Here is a 21398-nt window from a genome sequence, read left to right as displayed (position 1 = left end):
ATGTAGGTTTATATCAAATTGAAATTAGGAGTTGAAGTGTTCCAAATGTCGCTCATCAGAGACCCAAGATTCTTGTTGCTATGAGATGTAATTTAATATTTGCACTACAGCAGCACAAAAGACAATGCACGCATTGAGTTGCACCATTAGTTACTGCACGCCAGACACAGACTTGCTATGTATAAACTATCAAAGCACCACTAAACTTAAACTGAAATGTTAAACACAGCAACTTGGATGTCTTTAATCAACATCTGCTTAACGGTTTAGGTTTTCTATAGCAGCAGCGGCGACATGGCTATGCCTTAATATAAATTTCTGCATAGGAAGTAGAAATAATCTGAAGTAGTTCTGTGTTTAAGATAGTTTGCTTTTGATATGAAAAGACATCTTTTTTTCTTAATATTTCACTAATTTGCTTTACCATGTATCTTCTCCTACAAGACAGCAGGCTTGTATTTATAACTGAGCCTCATTCTAATATTAACAGCTATAAACATTAAAGGAAAGTTATCATATAGTAAATCTATGACATAGAAATATTTTTTTCCAACCCAGTTTTTCACTAGGCTTATTGATGTCAATATCTTTCTGGGATTTATTAATCTATGTAGCCATCCATATTTGTTCAGCTTTCTTCATTTTTTATTTATTTATTGTAAAAGCAAAGGGATGCAAAGACCCATTAAGAAGCTATCACCTCCCTGGCAAACACAGGGCAATTCATTGTAATATTCTGAAGATGCCTTTGGAGGTCATGTGCTGTTACAAGTTCAGTCATACTGACCTCATACTATACTAAAACTGATAAAGCATTTGTAACGCTCTACCTCTGATGTACATTTCTTCATTTTTTATGCCAGATAGTTAACATTTTACCTTAAAGAATTACTTACAAAGGTGAGAAACTTCAGCAACTGTCAGGTGCAGCAAATGACAGCTGCACCTCTCCAGTGACGTTAAGCCCTAACCCACTGTCCCTCCAGTGGCATTAAGCCCTAGTAGCTCCATGTTTAGTTCTGCTGCTGTTTTCCACAGCTACCTGAAATGTGCACTCTCTCAATGATCAAGTTTAAAAGACTAGATAAAACCTTCAGAAGAGTTGTGGGTTAGGAGTTCTCATTTAAGAACACTCTGAAGTCTAACAGAGATGACAAATATTAAAATATATTACATAGATTGACCATTTTATTTTTAAGCAGGCTTTCTCCTCAAGAACATCTGCTTATCTTTAACTATAAAAATTCTTTTACAAACCTTGAGCAACCCACGTTGCTTAACAATGACACTACAATATTCTGATAATATTTCCGCTTGCAGTGTCGCCCATTCAGAATATGACAGGTAGCAGTAACAATCCAGACTTTTTAAATAATTGAACGATGTCCAGCAAACTGCCTGACACAGAGGTTATTCTAGAAACAATAAAAATACAGCTAAACATATACACAGTTTATTTTGCATTTCTGGACTCCGAGCATTTTTATTTTTAGCATTAGCACAAAAAGTTTACCAGGCACTCTGTAAGTGTTAATCAGATAGTCTATAAGCAGTACATTAAAACTTCACTAAAAGCAAGCAAGAAAAACTTCTTATTCTACCTCTGTGTTTGTTTTTTGACTAATTTTGCAGCAGTACACCTAAGGCAAAGTGATAAACGGTGATTGCAGGACTGCCCATCCTTTCCCCCCCACCCCCCCAAAACAGATAAAAGACTAATTTAGCCCTTACTGAGAAACACTTCCTGTAGCTGGAATGGTAGCACAGATCTCAATAAGATAGGTTTGTCAGCATCAGACACTGGGAAATGTGCCCAAAGAAGGAGAAATGCTCCTTACTTCCCAGGATGAGGCTATTCACAAGAATGATTATTTGAATTGGTTCATTCTGTTGTCCAATCTGCAGCAAAGTATAAGGTGTGTTTTCTTCCTTTTCCCCAACCTTGGAGCAATTTGTAGCCCTAAGACTCATGAAAGGTGTCGCAATTTACACATTTCAAGGAGCAGGCTGAATGATATTATTTTTCATAAAAAGAAAGTATATGAAAAGTACTAACAAGTGCTAACAGTGAGAATTGTTGAACAATGTGAATTGTTGTGTTAGAACTCGTGTCTCATAAATCTAACAGTTGAGAGAGACTGTAGCTCCCAGGGATAATTCACAGGGATGATCTCTTTTGCAACTAAATTATCAAACTCCTGCTTTCTATTACCTTCCTATGTAGTCTAGATTTCATACTTTGAAGTTCTCCACATTTGTTCAACTGCTTACTTTCACATCCACCTCATGACACACAAAAAATCCCAAACTCTCAAAGCTATAGATTTTTTAAAATAAACATTCAAATGAAGCTATTTATGGCTCCCATGACAGCCACGACAAAAATCCAGACTTAGCCATAGATGAAGATTTCGGGTAGCTCACAGCAGGTATTCCACTCCAATTGAAAATATGCGTTTGGATACTCTCAGTCTTGTCTATCAACAGGCAGCAGCTTTAAGATGAATAGTTTAAAAATTCATGCAGTGCTTTAGCAACTTCTCACCCTCACTCAAGACCAGCAACAGGCACTGCAGGGAGCAGTGCATATAAGTTCCCTTGGTGTACAGTCACTTCAATGTGTGGTTAAACACAGAGCAATAAAGGACTCTGAGTCTATCTGGGGACAGGAACGGAGATTTCTGCTGTCAAATCAAGGAACCTCTTACACAATAAATGTAGTCAGCCTGATTTTCCTCCCAGATACATAGGGGTTTCACACTGGCATAATTATCTCTAGTAGATTTACTGCAGATTTATTCCTAAGTGAATGGCAAGTAAGGCCTAATATTTCCTTCACATTTAAAGATTAAGCAATGTTATGCCATTTTTCTTTTGACTTTCCAAGAACTGCATCACTCAATGCTTTTTGACTTTGATCTTAGCAACATGTTTTGTCTGGTGTTAGAAATTAAATTCAGGTGTACTAGAAGGAAGTGATTTAGATTCAGATTCCATTCTGAAGTTGGGCTTATTCCACTTTTATTCAAACATACCACTGCTGATTCTACCACCAAGAAATACATGCTACTTGGCAACAATACAATTACCAATACAACAACCAGCTCTGACTACATCTGTTAATAATATGAAGAGAGAAACATGAAGATGATAATTCTCATATATCTTAACCACTAAACTTATCTGCATTGTATATTCTTAAGACCTAGAACTTCATGCTTTCACAAAGCCAATAAGAGTTTCACTCAAAAGTGAAGGGTGATGCTTTTACAAAAGTGACAAGTCCAACATAGTAAGATAATACAGACTCTAGTCACAGATTGCTCAGTAAGGCTGACAGCAATGGAATACCAAGAGGAAAGCATGGCTGCCAACATCAAGGAGCTGTAATAATCCTGAAATTAAGGTGTTTTGTTCTATGGCAACAGAAGATTAGAAATTTAATAAAGTACAAAATTGATAATACCAATTGCTAATATATGACTGTATTTTTCATTTTCATTAGAAAATGTCTCTTCTCATTTCCAGAGACAGCAAACATAGGCATACATTAGATCAAGTTACAGATCAACTAGAACTGCCTGTTCTAGTACAGAGGTGAACAAGTATAGTAAGATCTACTTTTTCATTTATAGTGGTCAGGATGGCTGATTGCCTTAACAAATGAATATTCACCATATTGCTAAATATCTCACACATCACGCTATGACAGAAACATTCATCTCTGAATAAAAATAGGCTCAAAATCATACATAAAATGCACCACTTCTGAATCAGTCAGGATATAAAATTGACCTCTCATGGATTTCACTGTAAATAATTGAAACAAATTTCCTACGAATCATTTAATAATAAAAAATTAATTTTAGTTTTATAAATGAAAGGTAGGCTTTTATAGCTAAAATATGCTATAAAGGAATTAAGTATTATCATCAAAAACCTAGCTGCATAATAACTGGAATAGTATATAATAACCATGATACACAATCATGCTGACTGACTATTTAGATTCAAAACATATAATACTTTGCATATAGGCAATATTAGTAAAAATCAAGCTCTGTCTGAGATTTAGTTTTTATAAACCAAAGCCCAGGATGAACAATGCATTCATTCCGAATAAGTAACATCCAAATCTTTTGTTTGCTCAGTTGTGTAAACAAGATCCTTGATTTATCTGAGCCAAAGCAGTTACAGCTTTCAGATACTTCTAGCATTAACAAAAATTTGCCCAAATTAGTGGAATAAACAGTTGCTTCCTCTGTGCATGCAGTATCAAGAAGCATACATAACATGTACAAATACAACAGCCTGATGGGATGCACAGCTCCCAGACTTCACAAAGGGTTATATTGAAGGTGACAACTTATATATCCCAAAAGAAAAAGATGCTTATTCAACATCCCTACCAACATTGGTACAATCACAGCTATGTTGTGTAAAAAATTCTACGACATACAGAATAAACCAACTGTTGCTTTAGTTAAATTACCACTTGGCAAAATATTCCCAGTTTGTCATCTTGGATATTCTGAAGCTAGAACTATGCTTTTAACATACATGTATTTATTCTACTGTAGAATATGTAAAAAATGATAATCTGATCCAGTAAGTCTAAATTTTGGAGTCTGGCAGCAAGTCCATCCTATACGCAGCTACAACATACACACAAAAATGACTGATGATTTGGAGAGGCAGCCCGCAACACGTTCACATGACTCCACTTTACAACGTCCATCTCAGTCATAAAAGCTAAAGTCACCCACTATACCTGCCCAACCCACAAATCAGTTAATTGGGGTGCTGAGAGCTTGAAAGAGCCTATCAGAAAAAGATTAATCTGTAAGATACACAAGCCTTTTGGTTTTCTGCAAACCTTTGCTCCACAGGATATGTACTTTGAAGTGAAAGAATAAATAAGGCTACTTCTAGAAGAATTTGGTTTTGTGTCACCTAAATGAGTTGTCACAGATTCTGAGGTAAGTGGCTCACAGGTACAAGAACAGCTCAATCTGTCACACTGAGATGGTCAGGGCACAGTTGGGCTGCTACTCAAAGACGCTGCTCCAAAAGCAGTGAATCACATGAATGCATGCTCAGGATGGAAAGACGACTTGTCTCTATTATCACAACGGTATACTCGAGCACCGTACAGGCCTACTACGCAGTTCACCCTCTAACAGCAATGGTAGCATTGTAAATAGATGGTGGCAGTTCACGATTACAAGCAAGGTGTTTCACATTAAGTAACAAATAGCAGGGGAAAAGACTGACCCAAAATAGCTACCTTGTCTGAAGTAAAGCAACAATAGAACTACTTTGTTTTCTCTCTGAAGAAAATAAGCATGGTACGAGTGTTACAGAGAACAAGGTCCAACCAGAAGTTTGCCTTAACTGTGCCAGGACTGCTCTCTGGGTCAGTCGCTGAAAATTCTAACAAAGTTATTATTTGAGTGTGAACACATCTCAACACATCACATCTCTTTGTATTCTCAAATAACAATATTTTTTTCTTTATAAAAAAAAAAAAAGAGGAAAACATGAGTTTTTCCTTATCTAAAAAATATCTTTTATCACTTCCATACAAATCAAATTTATTTTAGAAATCTAGATACACCCAGAAACAGGTCATCTTTCTTAAAAAGAAGTGCAAATAAAAATGTTGTAAACCAATGAATGCTTAAGTTTTATACTTAAGTTTTTTTTTTTTTTTTACTTCTTGCCATTTAAGAAACGAATATATCCATTTAACTCCTACAAGCAATTCAGGAGACAGCACGTTTCCCTAGGTTCTCAGCGGGTTTTTTTGCTCGCATAAAGATACAGAATACAGCAAAACCAATGAAGAGCATTACCATTAAGCAAAACCATTAAGAGCAAATGTCAACTGCATTGCTAAGGGGAATTCAAACAGTAAATTAGGTAGCGTCTCAAAAGAAATGCACCTTGTTCAAAAATGGGTATTATTTATAGTACTTCCCATAATATTTGTTTTAAAGTGCCATAAAATGTTACATGTTAGAATTGCCCAGGATCTGCTTGCCTATGAGCTAGGCAGTCCCAAGAAAACTTATATACCTTAATATTAGTTAGACATGGGTCCTTGCCATACCAAATACATACCTTGCATGTTTAACACTAATTACACATGGGTCCCTACCATACCAATTCCATCACCAATTCCATCCCCATACCAATTTGCATGCATGAAAAAAACCACAGCATTTAAAATGCCATAATTTCACTTTTTTCATAACAAACATATTGTATTTATTGCTGATTTTTCAATTTTCCATTGGATACAACATTATTAGTCACCTAGACAAATACCTAAAGATATTTTAGGTGGAAATTGCCAGCTAACATTTCTGTAAAAGTAATCCAATCATTAATTTAGCTTGTGAAATTATCAGATAATTATTAGGAAAAAATCTGCATTTCTTTACAAATCACCGTTAACTATATAATTTTTTCCTCTTTAAGTATAATCATCCCATCAGTGTTCTAAGAGGAAAGTAAATAGCATTTACATAGCTAATTCATCTCAGTCTTTTCACTAGAGATCTTATGAGCTTAAAGGACCTCTGTGGGTTTTGTTATAAATTTCATTTAGCAGGCATTTCTAACAAGTTGTAATTATTTCAGGATCTGAGGAGAAGTTGGGGGTTGGCAGGATTTTTTTGGAGCACAGGGTGAAAACCTGAAGCCAAGAACAAAACTCTCTTTGACTTCAGTTGAAGTAGGATTCACCCGCAGCATACAGTACAGAATCTGAACACATGGGAAAACAGCAGGATCTCTCTCTGATGTAAAACTCTTCTCAGGTACATTTTGAACACTCTTTCTTGTCATTTGAAATTTCAATAAGTGGCTTTCTATTACATTTCTTGTCAGGCTATTTCACAGATGAATATATTTTTCTCTTAAGCAATTATAATTCTCCCTTGTTCTTTTTAGCGTGCATAAAAAGGCACCCATTTCCCTGAATAATTCCTTTATATTCTCCTGCACCTTCCAAGTATGACAAGCCCAAGTCTTTTGTTGCCCAATTGTTCTAAATGTAATTTAGTTCTTACAGATTTCAAAAGAAATTTCCTTCAACTATTGAAAAGAAAATACTACTCTCTTCACTCAGCATAATATTCCCAGCATGTGAGTGGACTGCTTTCTCAGCATGAACAAACTTAGGGTCTTATTTAAAGACAGCTTTGTTAATTACTATCGACATTTCAGAGCCCAATGGCAACGTCTTTCCTCTCCAACAGCACTAGTGTCATACATAAGCGTCTCATACTGCTAGTAAGTATCTCATTAATCTCAGTCCTGCTTTGCAAATGACATACTATTATTAAGAGCACTTCTGTATGCTATGTATAATTTAAGTCTTGAACTATTAAATATTTTTCATATGAGCTATGTTTGAAGAAAACTGTCAAAACTAGCTAGCATAACTCAATCTGGAAAAACTTCCATTATTTATGCTTAAAAATTTACCTTTAAAATTCTAAATATATGCGTTCTACATAAACACCTTGATCAGTTCCCCAAAAAGTGGCCTTTTTTTAAACTCTCATTTATATATAGTATTTAACCATTCTTTACATCTATCTTACAATTGATTGCCTCCTTTTGTGTATATAAACACAATTTAAAAATTAACAATGTATTTATTAATAACGTATGCAGTAATACTACTACACTACTGTGCTAAGAAGTGCACAGGCATAAATATATAGGACAATATCTCTCTAAAGCACTTACATCTTTATATTCAAATACACAGTTATTTGGATATCTACCAGATAATAAACATGCCCTTCTCACCTACTTATCTCGGGGTGTCTGTTCCTCATACAGGGCTTCAAGATTCAGCTCATGCAACAGTCAGGTTCCAAAACACATGGAATAATAGCTCTGCGGAATAAGGTCATGAGAGGGACTGATCTGATTCTGGCTAGTTTTTAGATTTCTGTTTCATTCTCCCCACCTCCTCTCCTTTTTTCAGAGCTGTCAAACTCTCAGTCCCAAAAATATAGCACATGGAAGCTACAGCAGCAGGACAGAACTTTCCCAGAGGTCCTAACAATGTTAAGGTATCAGATGCAGATGCCGAAATTGTACATTTACTGCATCTGTTTATGGAATAAGAAGAGAAGGCCTGTAACAGCTATACCAGCTCTCTCCCAACATCTACAAATGCTGCTGATACTATCTTTACCTGATTTTTTTTTTAAGTAAGTTTCTGGATTTGCCTTAAGGAAGCATCCACCTTGCTAAGATTGAGACCATTAGGGTAAACCAGGATGCTGCTGAACATGTGTCAGTCGAGTGTGATATTTTCATAACAAGAGTGGTTCTACGTTAATTTAAATCTGGTATTCCCATTTTTTATGTATTGGACTTGAATAAGAATCCCTTCTCCCTCCCTTTCTAATAACCAGTTAACTATTAGAGAATTTCATCAGCTCAGATATCTATCACTGAAAGGATATATACTATGCAGCAAATATTTTGGAATCTGTTGGTGAAAACTTGTTCAATGCAGAACACAGTGAAAGGGAGATTTAATGTTCACTCATAGAAGAAACTGGTTGAGGAATTAAAGATGAAAATGAGTTTGGATACCCATGAGCACTATATGAATTTAAGATAAAAAAAAAAAAACAAACAATTTTTTAAGGGGGCATTCTACAAAGGATTTCAACATTTCAAACTTCTCAGGGACCTCTGAGAATTACAGACTAGTTAATTTTCCAAAAATTGCAGTTAGGCTATTAGAACAAAGATCAAACAAATTATTTTTAAGTGGGAAGGAAAAAATATCCCCCTTCCCAAAAAAACAAAAACAAAACCTAAAGAGATGAGTAATGGTGAGCACAGATTTGTCAGGAAGATGTCAGACTAATCTAACTTCCCTCTGTGACATAGTATTAGGCCTTGTGGATAGACAGGAAGCTGTGCACGCAATGCCTTGATTTAATGAGATTTTGACGTGCTTTCATATGATGTTCTCATATCGCTCTATGAGTGAGAACATATAAGCAAGCTAGGGAACTATAGTTCCAATGAAACAATTGTAAAATAAAACTACTGAAATTAATGAGCACAAAACCTAATGAAAAACTATTGTCAGAGAGAAGGTGTCAGTGATTCACTGCCTGCCTTCCTTGTGAAAATGAAAAACTCATTGATCTCAGTTCCCCAGGGGGTCTGGCACACATTTGGTATTCATTTTATAGTATATTCACTAAACATGCAGGTGGCAAAGCTAGGAAAGTCTGCAGACTAGATTTTATGCACCTTCCAGGAATTGCATCAGTATACTGACCCTGTTGTCTGCTAAAGAGATGGAACATATCTCCTGATATTCCTTCCAATCTTATATTCTGCGAATCACATATGCCACATTCCTTATAAACAGGTAACACTGCACCATTACAGTACCTTAACATTCACTCACAATCCCTCAGCTTGAAAATCCACGTTAAAATCATTTCAAGAAAGGGCACTTTGTCAGTGACAAAATCAGAAAGATCAAGAGTTTTGCTCATCCATGAAAATTCCTATATTATTTCTGCAGTTCTGCTTCCCTATGGAAAAGGTTCCGTATTTCTTTGCTGCCTATTTCTTGTTATAACAAGTAGTACCTTTTTCAGTTCCACTAACAAACTCTTATCACATAATCTCCCAAATGAATTAAACTATAGGTTCAAAATGCTCAGTTTTCCATGGAGGAGGTACAAAGGCAGCCAAATTATTTTTAACTTTTAGGATTTAAAAACGCAATTAGGATTTTCAAGTACAAACAGGTTCCTTTGTTACTCCTTCAGAGATTTGTATTACCGGTGCATGAGCTACATCAGTTTGACCCTGCATAGACCTTGCTTCCTGCAGTATTTTCTAACAAATAAGTGAATGCTATCCCAAAGGGCAGATGCTTCCCTCTTATATTGGGCAAATAATTACTGTCCACTGTAGAACATGTTTGTAGCTTCAGTCTCTTATATAGAAACCTAGAGACTCTTCTAAATTCTTCCAAATATCTGATGTTACACATTTTCAGCCATTTCATGAATTTTTCAGCTGTCCAAGATAAAGAGGAGATCTGCTCAGACATTAGTATGAACAGATCTCTACATAAATTTAACATCAAGACCAGGTGCAGTTAACACTTCTTCGCTTATCGAAGGTTCATCAGGTCTATAATTTACAACATACACACTGGATCTGATATTCAAAATCATGCTTAGAGAACGGACATGAGATAAAATAGTTTTCAGATTTTATGATCTCATGAAATTTCACTTGAGGAATTCGATTATCTTCTCCTATAGAGATGAGTGTTTACTTTCCAAATGGCTCAGTAACCAGGAGACTGTAATCCAACCGTTCTCCTCTTAAAGTGAAGACTTGACTGAAAGAAGCAGTTGCAAGCAGGTCATCAGGAAAAAAACCCAAAATGTTGGGCTTCTAGCTGCATTCAACAGTAAATTAATTGGAAAAGATACTAGATTCAATCACATACTGGAAGGCTTCAATGACTGTGGATTTCAAGGTCCAACGACTTACCTAATACCCATTATAGATGTGGTTCTAGGCTGGTTGAACATTCGAGTTAGCCTCATTAAGTTAACCTATACTAAATCACATTTTAAGGGTGCTTTTTCATAATACTGTGAGAACTTAGAAATGTAATGTGTGAAAAAAGAATAGGAAATGAAAAAAGTTAAAAGCAAAGTGAAAACGATCACTGCTTCTAATTTTACTGACGTTCTCAGTGACTCACTGAGACAGTGACACTGATTAGGCTTGAGTTTTATCTGTATTTATTCAGCAGGTCTCAATTTGTACCACGGGTAAAGTTTAAGCATCCCAAGGTTGTACTTTATTACAGCCCTTGGGGATCCATTTTCATGATAAGGTATTGGAATCAATGATGGAAAAACTGTCTGTATTTATTTTTTGCTCTCTTTTAGATTGTCTTGTCTAATTAACATTATCTAATGAGGCAAAGCTGCAGCCTTAAGCAGTGAGTGACACTCAATACAATCAATACACTGGAGATTGTGTCCTGAAAGTGGGCTATACTGTTAGGAAAAACATTTCTTAATATTACATACCAGTCCATAGTCATCACAGCAGCTTTGAAAACATCATCAAAGCTTGCATGTAATGCCAGAGACACTCCTGAATGTTTTCACAACATTTGCAGTCTGCAGTCAGAACATTAGTTTGTTTTATGGAAGAGCTAAGAAATTCAGCATCTGTTGTCTCACTCCAGCAGTAGGGTAGCACACTGTGATTTGGTAATTTCAAAACTCTAGTTCTCATAACAGTCTATTTACAGTCTGAAAGAATTTGGCAAAGTTAATAATTATGTCCATTACCATGCCATCATGACCACATGCTTTACATAGATTTCTCTTGTTTTCCCAACTGATTAAACTGTGAAAAGTCAAATGCATCTTCTATCAGCAATGTGCTTACACCTTCCACATGTTGAGATCAAATGAAACAAAAAACAGTCTCTTAGGCCTTCCTAGATCACTCTGGATTCTTAAGTTTTAACTGTGGTGCTCTCAGCCAGAATACCTGTGTCAAGTGATAATACTGATACAAATTTCTAAATAAAAGATTAGGACTCATTTTTTGTAGTGTAGTTATCTGATAATATGTAAATTTGCTATTTTTAGAAGACAACTAATAGTAATGCATATAAGCAACTGTAAAGCATATTTTAATTTAATGTGAGCTGGACAATCATTTAGCATGCACAGTCCAGCCATTCCAAGTACACATTCCAATTATTACATTACAGCTAAGACTTTATGATATTTCCTACAAATGTTAATTAGCTGGTAGGTTAGGGCCCTCAGTCATGTAGCACTTCATCAATCACAAAGCTTAAACTATTAAAGATGGAAACTGTAACTTTTTACATGAAAAGCTGTGTTGCAAGCGAAAGTAGAATATTTTATTACTCCCTTTTACATAGTGTTCTTTTGTTATAATCCCCACAAAAGAATTTCCACAAGATGTTGTCCTAATATGATCCAGCAGTACATCCTCAACTCTGTTCTTGTCTAAACAGCTACTGTTTTCAACGTAGAAGACTCGTACTTCAGAGTATATAGTTGGTTTAAAAATATCTACAGATTTCTAACAGACAAAACTCATCAGGTTTAGTCAATGTATAAAAGAAGCTGGGAGCAAAAAAGGACATGAAAGAAGTGCCATCCAACTCAACACTTCTGCCTCACAATCTACAATTCAGCTGTATTCAAAGAGCTTGCATATTCTGGTAAGAAATACATAAAGATTTCTGAGGTCTGCCCCTCTGCATGCTAAAATGACAGATACGAGGTGCAAGACTAGCTTTGCCAGGTTAAACAAGGCTATTAAAACAGCATACCCAACTTTACTGGCACTAAAATGAAACAGTGGTGCCAAAGATTCTAAACGAAAGAAATATTAAGTAATATTCCACCACTGACACTGACATAAGTTTATTATTACTCCATCCCAATCTACCTTGATCCAAATCCTCTAAATACATGCAGTTTCAGTGCTGGGCCTCCCTTAGGCCAGCCAATTAGGTTGAACAGTGTGGTGCTTTTTCAAATTTTGTCAAAAACTACATCGAAACCACTGCATAAAAGGAACATGCATTATTAGCTCATTATCTAGCCCATTACCTTCTGCAACACACTGCCTTATGTGTGTTCCTTCCTATGCCATCCTGTAAGACCCACCACACCTCTTTTGTTGCCTCCACGTCTTTGTTAGGGAGCCCTCAACAGAACCACCTCTGTCCCCCAAGCAAAACAACTGCCCAGAAAGGAGAATAAACAATTCCAGCTTCAAAAGAAAGCTTTTCTTTTTTTTCAGAAATACTCTTTCGTATTTTTGAATATGCCAGATAATAGTAATGTATAAAAGAAAAAGAATATGAAATTACACATTGCATTTTCCTAAGTTACATATTCCTATTCTGTTTCAGGGTATTACTGACAGATAATTTGAAGCATTATGTACAAATTCTTCCTTCTTCAATTACCTGAATGCAACCACTACAACAAATATTATTTTGGGCTCAGTGAAGTACTTCAGGCTGAGGTAAGAAAGATGCAGCCATCCCTCCTGCATCAACAAGTGAAGGTACTAAAATAAGTGGCTATTCACATCTCCTCGTATCAAAAGTAAATAAAAATATACCGATATAAAATTTGGCCCTGCACACAAAAAAATGGATGCAAACATTATAATATTACAGTATGAAGAATCTAACGTTTAGGGAGAACTTAGGAAGAAAAACAAGCGCAATTCCTTTTAAATCAAACCCCTTTTAAAAGGATTTTCAAGAGAATAATATAGCAACTGTTTCAGTGACCCCAAAAAAGGTATGTAAAGAAAAGGACAGTCCACTAGAGGGACCAACAAACCATTTCACCTTTTCTGTGTCAACCAAAAATAGTCCATACTGCTTTCCACCCACTGAAATTGGCACATGTATGTGCATAAAGCGGACAAATGAATTTTTAAATGCTCAGCACACAAATGTCTCATGGCCATGATTTGAAGTGAAAACACTAGTGGAAGAAAAAGTGGCTAAAAGACTAGAAAGAAATGAAGACCAACAGCTGGAGAAATGCAAGAGCCACATGCAATCCAGGAAAGAGGAAAGAAGGATAAAAGTATAATTAGATTCACATAAAAGATAAAATTATTGCAGTTAGCATACATTAAATATTTTTTGCAGCAAAATGCATTCTCATATACAGTTGCTGTAGGAAAGTTATACCGCTAAAACTGGAAAGAAAATAGGTGCATCAGAGAATTTTATTCTTGAAATAGCATCTGCTACTATATTATTTGAGAATCCTTGAGCAGTAACTGTTCAAAAATATTGCAAAAAGAATAGTATAGCACTAAGAGCAACTACTATACATACTCCAACATATTTCTGAAATACACATGACTGAATGAACATTTGCCTACAGTCGGAAAGAAGCTGTGCTCCCTATACCTCAGGCAGAACATAAAGGTTCTGTGAGGTATGAATGTCCCAGGACACATTACTTCACGTAGTAAGGATAAAATCATTTATCACAGAGAATTCTTATCAGGGCACTAATGGCAGGAAAGCTCCTTGAAAGCAGTAGACAGACACTCAGTGAACAGCTGAACATCATCTCATATATATTGAAGTATCCTGGTCCAGAAATGGGATCATATCTGCTGCTAAGGGTGCTAAGAATGCTCAAGGAGTCTAACCATAAGAACTCATGATACAATAAGCACTGCCATGATATAATAGGCACTTGGGTTAACTAGAAAAAATGGAATTTACTTTTCAGGTTCATTAAAAAGCCTGGATTTTCATTGGTGACATACAAAATTTTCTTCTTCAGAGTTGCACACCAGACACATGAAAAATAAACAGTGAAAGCATCCTTTATAGTATCACATTCTAAATTTATCTAAAAAATAGGGGTGATTAAAGCAAGACAATGTTTCACTTAAATTATTCTCTAGATAAATCATCATTTATCCTTAAACATATTGGAAGTGAGGCAAAAGCAAACTAATGATCCAAAGCTTAAACTGTGACCTGAAGGTAATTTTAAAAATAAATTTTCAAAGATAGTATTCTTTTACTAGAAACAAAATAATGATATAATGATGACCTGATGTTATTATTTTAAGCATGCTATAACCTACATTTTATGGTAATGGGTTTATTAAAAATACTTCTGACAAACAAATCTATACATAACTGACATGATGTAAATGAATTATTACTCTTATTTTTAAAGCAAGTAATCAACAAGGCTTACCCTTCTCTAAGTAAACCCAGTATTTAGCTCATAGTAAAAAACATGAAATTCAGAATTCCCCTGGTGAAACATATTAACCAGGATTAAAACGTCCAAAAAATTCAGGTGCAATTACCAATTCTAAAGAATCAATTTAGTATTAACTCTCACTTCGCACTTAGTTCTTGGCAGGATTTACTTATCACCTTGCATACTAGAGCTCACTAGACTATAATTTGTGTTTATTCTAGGATTCAGATAAGAATGACAGTGCAGCTTGAAGTGATTGTCTCACCTCTTTTGTACCTGACTTCTTAATGAAGACAATCTGCAAGCCCTAGTACAATAGCCATGTTCTATTAAAACAAAACAAAAAAACACCACTGTGTTGCATATTGCCGAGTATGCAGCCATGACTGACAGTGATGACATCTCTGTGATAAATTACAGCATCATTCAATTTTGATCACTGAATCTACATTCTACCTACCGATCCACTTCCTCCAGATCTAAATAGAAGACAAATTGTAAGTTGCTGGTTTGCTTTTTGAAGGACAAAACACAAGAAAAGGTTCATTCTTTTCTTCAAAAACTCTCAAATGATGTCTAAAATTAGCTAACATTCAGCACAAGATAAATAAAAGGCTTAAAGTTTGTTGTTTTCTACATCATCAGCATTACTAAAAAGACAAATATTCAGAAAGAGACGGCAGAATAAGATTAAAGAGGATGGATGGGTAGCTAATTTCAGTTGTGCTAACTCTTATTCCCTGGGCCTCAAAAGCAGCCTTCTTAGTTTCTGGAAAATAAAGACTTGGCTTTCTTTTTTTTTTTTTTTTAAGTATTATTTTTGACCCCAGAAAGAAGCACAACTAGGCCATGTATCCCATATATAAATACTAGATAAAAACCACAATAACATTGTAGAATAACATGTGTATCTAAGTCCATCATCACTAATAAAGAACAGTTTGGGTTTTTGTTAGGCATGAACCTGCTGGAAAGTAGCTCTGCAGAGAAGGACCTGGGAGTGCTGGTGGACAACAAGTTAAACATGAGCCAGCAGTGTGCCCTTGTGGCCAAGAAGGCCAATGGTCTCCTGGGGTGCGTTAGGCAGAGTGTTGCCAGCAGGTCGAGGGAGGTGATCCTGCCCCTCTCCTCAGCCCTGGGGAGGCCTCCCCTGGAGTACTGTGTCCAGTTCTGGGCTCCCCAGTCCAAGAGAGACATGGCACTCCTGGAGAGAGTCCAGCGGAGGGCTACCAAGATGATTAGAGGGCTGGAGCACCTCTCCTCTGAAGAAAGACTGCAAGAGCTGGGCCTGTTCAGCCTGGAGAAGAGAAGACTGAGAGGCGATCTCATCAATGTGTATAAGTATGTGAAGGGGGAGTGTCAAGAGGATGAGGCCAGCCTCTTCTCCATGGTGCCCAGCAACAGGACAAGAGGCAATGGGCAGAAACTGAACCACAGGAAGTTCCATCTGAACCTGAGAAAAAACTTCTTCACTGTGAGGGTGACAGAGCATTGGAACAGGTTGCCCAGAGAGGTAGTGGAGTCTCCTTCGCTGGAGATATTCAAAAGCCGTCTGGATGTGATCCTGGGCAATATGCTCTAGGTGACCCTGCTTGAGCAGGGAGGTTGGACTAGATGATCTCCAGAGGTCCCTTCCAACCTAAACGATTCTGTGATTCTGTGATGAACAACCTACATACTAATAGGAATATTGAATAGTCAGTCTTTGATTGGCTATAAATGGAGGGGAGAAGTAGTAAAACATATATGATTTCATGAACTTTTTTTTCCCTTTTCTCTGCATGTTCACAAGTACATCTATATACAATAAAGAGTGATACACATAACACACAGAGTACAGACCTGCTAGCATAAATACTTTTCTGGGTGCAAGGAGAAAGACACGATAAGTAAACACTGTACTACTCTGTGCAGAACCCATGCAGAGCTACCTTTCCAGGAAAGGTTTCCTCCTCAGGCTCCCAAGTGGAAACTATAATGATTGATTAAATGTAACCTCCCCAACAGAGAAAATGGGGTTAGCTAAATTTGTGAACCTCTAGAAATAAGGCTAATAAGACTGTTTGGAGAGAGCCTACATTCTTAATGTCATTAGCTTATTTTGCACAGGGAAAGCAGATAATTGACTTAATTTAGGTCCCCCCACCCCTACAAGGTCCTTAAGAGGCTCTGGGTGGGGGGACCTGACTGCTATAGACTGGTTCCCTGTATGTTTTTAATATTTTAAAAGTAATACGTTCTAAGAAATAAATATATTCTCTTTATAAGTTTTACAAGATATCCTTTCATCAGTGATTTTACCTTTTTCTGAAGAACATTAATTTTTCTTTCTTTTACTTCCAACATATCTTTCATATCTCGAATCTCTCCAGCCAGGGTTCCTTTCTCTTCTGTGAGGTCTTGCAGTTGTTTTGTTTTTTTATTGAGAAAGGTTTCTTTTTCTTCCAATCGTAACCTCAAGGCATCAACCTAGAGTGAGTAAAACAAACATATTTTGGTTTTAGTAAAGATGAATAGCACATTTTAGTTATTTCCTCTAACTCCCTGATTTTAGTCACTTAAGAAATTTCTTTTGTATACAGACTTTCCAAACTTTTTCTCTGCTCAAAGAGATTCTTTTCCATTTTAAAATGTAACAAAATAATGAAAGCACTTTTAGCCCTAAAGCATTAATAGAAAGAGTAGAACAGTCAAATTTGAAATAAAACATTAAAACAGCCCTAACTTGACATATACATAAATGATTAAACCAAAATCATCTTGACTTACTAAATATATAATTCACTGAAAACAGTACTTTATATCCTGTATTTAGTTTAACTATTAAAGCCATGATGCACAACTAGGTACTATAGCCAACAGGCAAACATGGACACAGGTCAGTAAGCTGGAAACTAAATTAAAGACGCATAGCAAACAGGGAAATGACAAGGGTCTTTTCTCCAACACACATCTTCTAAGTGTTTTAATGAATGAGTGGGCCTTATTATACTTTCTATAGTAAGCGCAAATTCTTGTCAAGTAAAATAAGGGATATTTCCAAGGGTTTTCCTACACAGGAGCATCTTCTCCACCACTTTTAGTAAGGAAACACCTAACCATGTCATCATGCCTGACATAACTGCTTTTTCCCTTTACAAAATAAACCCTACAAAATCCCCCACACACAAAAAAAAAACCAGAAGCTGAGCAAGCATTCTAAGTACTCAGAAAATGTATGAACCATATTTTCTCATTTCTTGCTATACAAATGCTCCAGAATGCAATCTTATTGTTCTCTTAACACAATTTCAACAGTTCTCAAATTATCGTCAGGAGAATACTTGGTGGTAGGCTAGAGAAAATCTGTAGGTCACCTGATGCTGGCCACTATTTGTATGCAGCTGTTTCTATTAGGAGCTCTACTGCTAATTGCAATTAAAAGCTTGGGTACTTGTAAAAATTTGGAAGTAAGGATGAAAACAGCTGACTCTTTTCCATTACAAATAAGTGGGCTGGGGAGAAAAAAAGCACTGGCCATCTTCAGGGACAGTAGCAAAAAGAGCATCATCAGAAAAGAGAAAAACATTTGGTGAAACAAGGAACAAAGCAGTGAGAAGAGGTAAAATCTAACTGACAGGGTACCTGTTCAAGGAAATACAAAAGCAGGAACTGGCTCTTTGAAGAGTATGATCAAGAAACAGGAAAGTAAGAACAATATGAAAAGATGGAGAGGACCACAGCAGTAGACAAATATACATGGTTCCAGGAGGAAACACAATAAATGTCACAAAGGGGGAAGAAACAAAGAGCAAGACAAGGAAGTGTATATTTTTCAAGTTGACTTAACAATCCTACCTCACAGCTGAAAATCCTAAGTATCTCTTTTAGTATTACCTCTCTACATAGGATAATGAATTAATTTGAATGGAAAAGGTGTTATCCTGCTCAGAGGAGAGAAAAGGAAATAATCAATGTTAAGATGCACACTGAGACAACCTTCAATAACTTGTAGCATACTATTATTAGTCTTAGCTGGTTCAAAATGGTATTCACAGATTTTTTTCACAACTTCCTTAAGTTAAAATATAATCCTGGAATTCCATCCCAGTGAAGCAGATATTTAAGGGCTCTTATAATGATGTGATGCTGAAGTGGAAGTGAAACCTTAAGATGAAATTGCAAGAGAAAGTACAGCTGGAAAATGAAATCTTGTAAGCTTTAAAGCTGTTGCTGCCTCTTATATAGTATAGAATAACAGGGCAAATGGAAATCAACATTGCAATTGTTTAAAAATCAGAAGATCCAAACTTAGACTGACTGTAGAATATAGGGGGTCCAACATATGATGCATGTCCTATATGCTGACCTTCATGTCTTGCAAAATGAGGAGTTATACATTCCACTGAACTAGAAAGACTAAGAGTAACATATTAATTGTGGAAGAACTCATGAAAATATTTGTACGGAAGAGTGGGCTAAGTTGCACAGATAAAACAGAACTGTAAGGGAAAAAACTCAGAAATTAAGCTGATTTGGAATATATCTCTCTTCAGTTTAAAATATATATCAATTTCTATGTCTAACTCAAAACAGGCTGTTATGGTGGAAAAAAATTAATTCAAAACAGTAAATGCCAAATAAAGGATAAACTATCACCTAAATTCTACTATTAACACCTTTGTAATTAAAAAAAAACAAATAAACAAACAAACAAAGTAGAGATCCCAATTCAACAGCTTAATATGAAGAATATGTTTAGGTTTAACCATCAGTATTACAAGAGTTGCACTGGGCCCATGCATTGGTCCTTTCAATGAGCACTTCAACTAGATCATCCCTGCATGCACACACCATTCAGAAATGCAGTTAACAAATGAATCACTGAGCAGCACACCATCAACAGAGCTTTGAACATGGGTGGGGAAATTTGGGGCAAAACATAGATTTCATCATGTAAGAAGCTTCCAAATACTAAAAGAGATTTTTTTTAAGGTAACTCTTATATTACTGAAAACAAATTTCTAAATAAAATAATCAATAGAAAAATTTGTTATAACCATGAAAAAACATAGTATAATTTAGTGGCTTATGCAATTTGATCCCCCCATACAAGCCTTTTAAGAGCTCTTCTTAAGAAATTTGCCCTTTTAAGTACTATAAAAGAACAACAAACCCAAGCCATTGTTAGTGCTAAGCTTTACGGATCCAGTTCTGCATTCCTTGTGCACTCTCAAACTCCCAAAGTCCAGCCTCCCTTGTTCTTCACAAAACATTTCAGTTTTCCGGACTGCTAGATAACAAATCGTAACTTACAATCTAGGAGAAGAGACACTAAAATACTGTCGCACACCTACCGCCACAGTTGCACCTTGCCAGATTCAGTTCTGTTATGTTCGATTGAACCCGTCTGAGGGGCAGTTTGAGTCAATAGTCTTTTCTTCTCTATCCATCCATTCCCTACCCTAAGGGCTGAGCAGACAATTCTCACTCTTCCTCACAAATTTCTTTCCACACCTCTCTTCATCCCACTAAATTCAACTCAGGGATAGGGATTTGTAGCATTAAAACTTGCAAGAAAAACAAGCAGGGGTAAGAGGAAGAGGAGGTGGCTCTTAAATCCACATCTGTGAAAACCTCTGTGTGGGGAAGGGGAGTAGAGCCCAGTCCACATCAGTTTCTCAGCCCTGGTCCTGCCCTCATACAGCAGTTACAGAGCACTGAGTGGCTGGACCCAGAAGCATCTCCTTCCACTACTAACCATCTCTCCTACTCAGCAGGAAAAAACAAATAAACCAACCCTATTTCCCAAGCATGGGCTACAAATCCACAGCAGAAAAACAACCAGGAACACAAAGTAACTTATACACGGTCTCTACTCCTAAATCACAGAATCACAGAATCGTTTAGGTTGGAAGGGACCTCTGGAGATCATCTAGTCCAACCTCCCTGCTCAAGCAGAGTCACCTAGAGCATATTGCCCAGGATCACATCCAGACGGCTTTTGAATATCTCCAGCGAAGGAGACTCCACCACCTCTCTGGGCAACCTGTTCCAATGCTCAGTCACCCTCACAGTGAAGAAGTTTTTTCTCAGGTTCAGATGGAACTTCCTGTGAATGAATAGATGCAAATTCCACCAGGAGGGACAAGAGACTGTGCACGGTAGTTTTCTTTCATACAGAGAGGAAAAATGCTTACAATGTTGTAGAACTCTACTCCACAGTAGACCCACAACCTCTGACTTTCCTTTTACTGATTAGCTGTCAGACTAGGCACACAAAAACCTTTAGGTTAGCAAAAGGCTTAGCTTACTCCAGATACATTCCTGTGAATAGTTACACCTTAGATCAATTCTTTCAGGTCCATGATAATTTTTTACATTTAAAAATGATAACACGTCTTTAAGGGGGAATTTCATTCTTCTGAAGGAAGTTGCACACAGGCTTAAGATCGGAATATATTTAGATATAAGTGATATAATTTGTGCTTAGAACTCCAGCTTCCACAAGAGACTGATGTTAATATAACACTACTTCAGTTTTCATTTAAGAATTCTTTTCCAGCCTTAGTA

At 36.4% G+C, this 21398-nt stretch overlaps 1 protein-coding gene across 17 annotated transcripts in view; it reads right to left on the bottom strand.

Annotated features, from left to right (window-relative positions):
- ERC2 (ELKS/RAB6-interacting/CAST family member 2) overlaps positions 1–21398 on the bottom strand; it is a 551724-nt gene that overhangs the window by 340619 nt on the left and 189707 nt on the right. For all 17 annotated transcript variants that reach the window (XM_068907565.1, XM_068907568.1, XM_068907571.1 and 14 more), the window contains one exon: positions 17148–17315. In XM_068907565.1, the coding sequence (XP_068763666.1) occupies positions 17148–17315 (168 nt within the window). The remainder of the gene's footprint in view (positions 1–17147; positions 17316–21398) is intronic.

This window comes from Struthio camelus, chromosome 14 (assembly GCF_040807025.1).
Source record: "Struthio camelus isolate bStrCam1 chromosome 14, bStrCam1.hap1, whole genome shotgun sequence".
NCBI classification, from domain to species: domain Eukaryota; kingdom Metazoa; phylum Chordata; class Aves; order Struthioniformes; family Struthionidae; genus Struthio; species Struthio camelus.
This window is presented reverse-complemented; position numbering and strand designations above follow the sequence as displayed.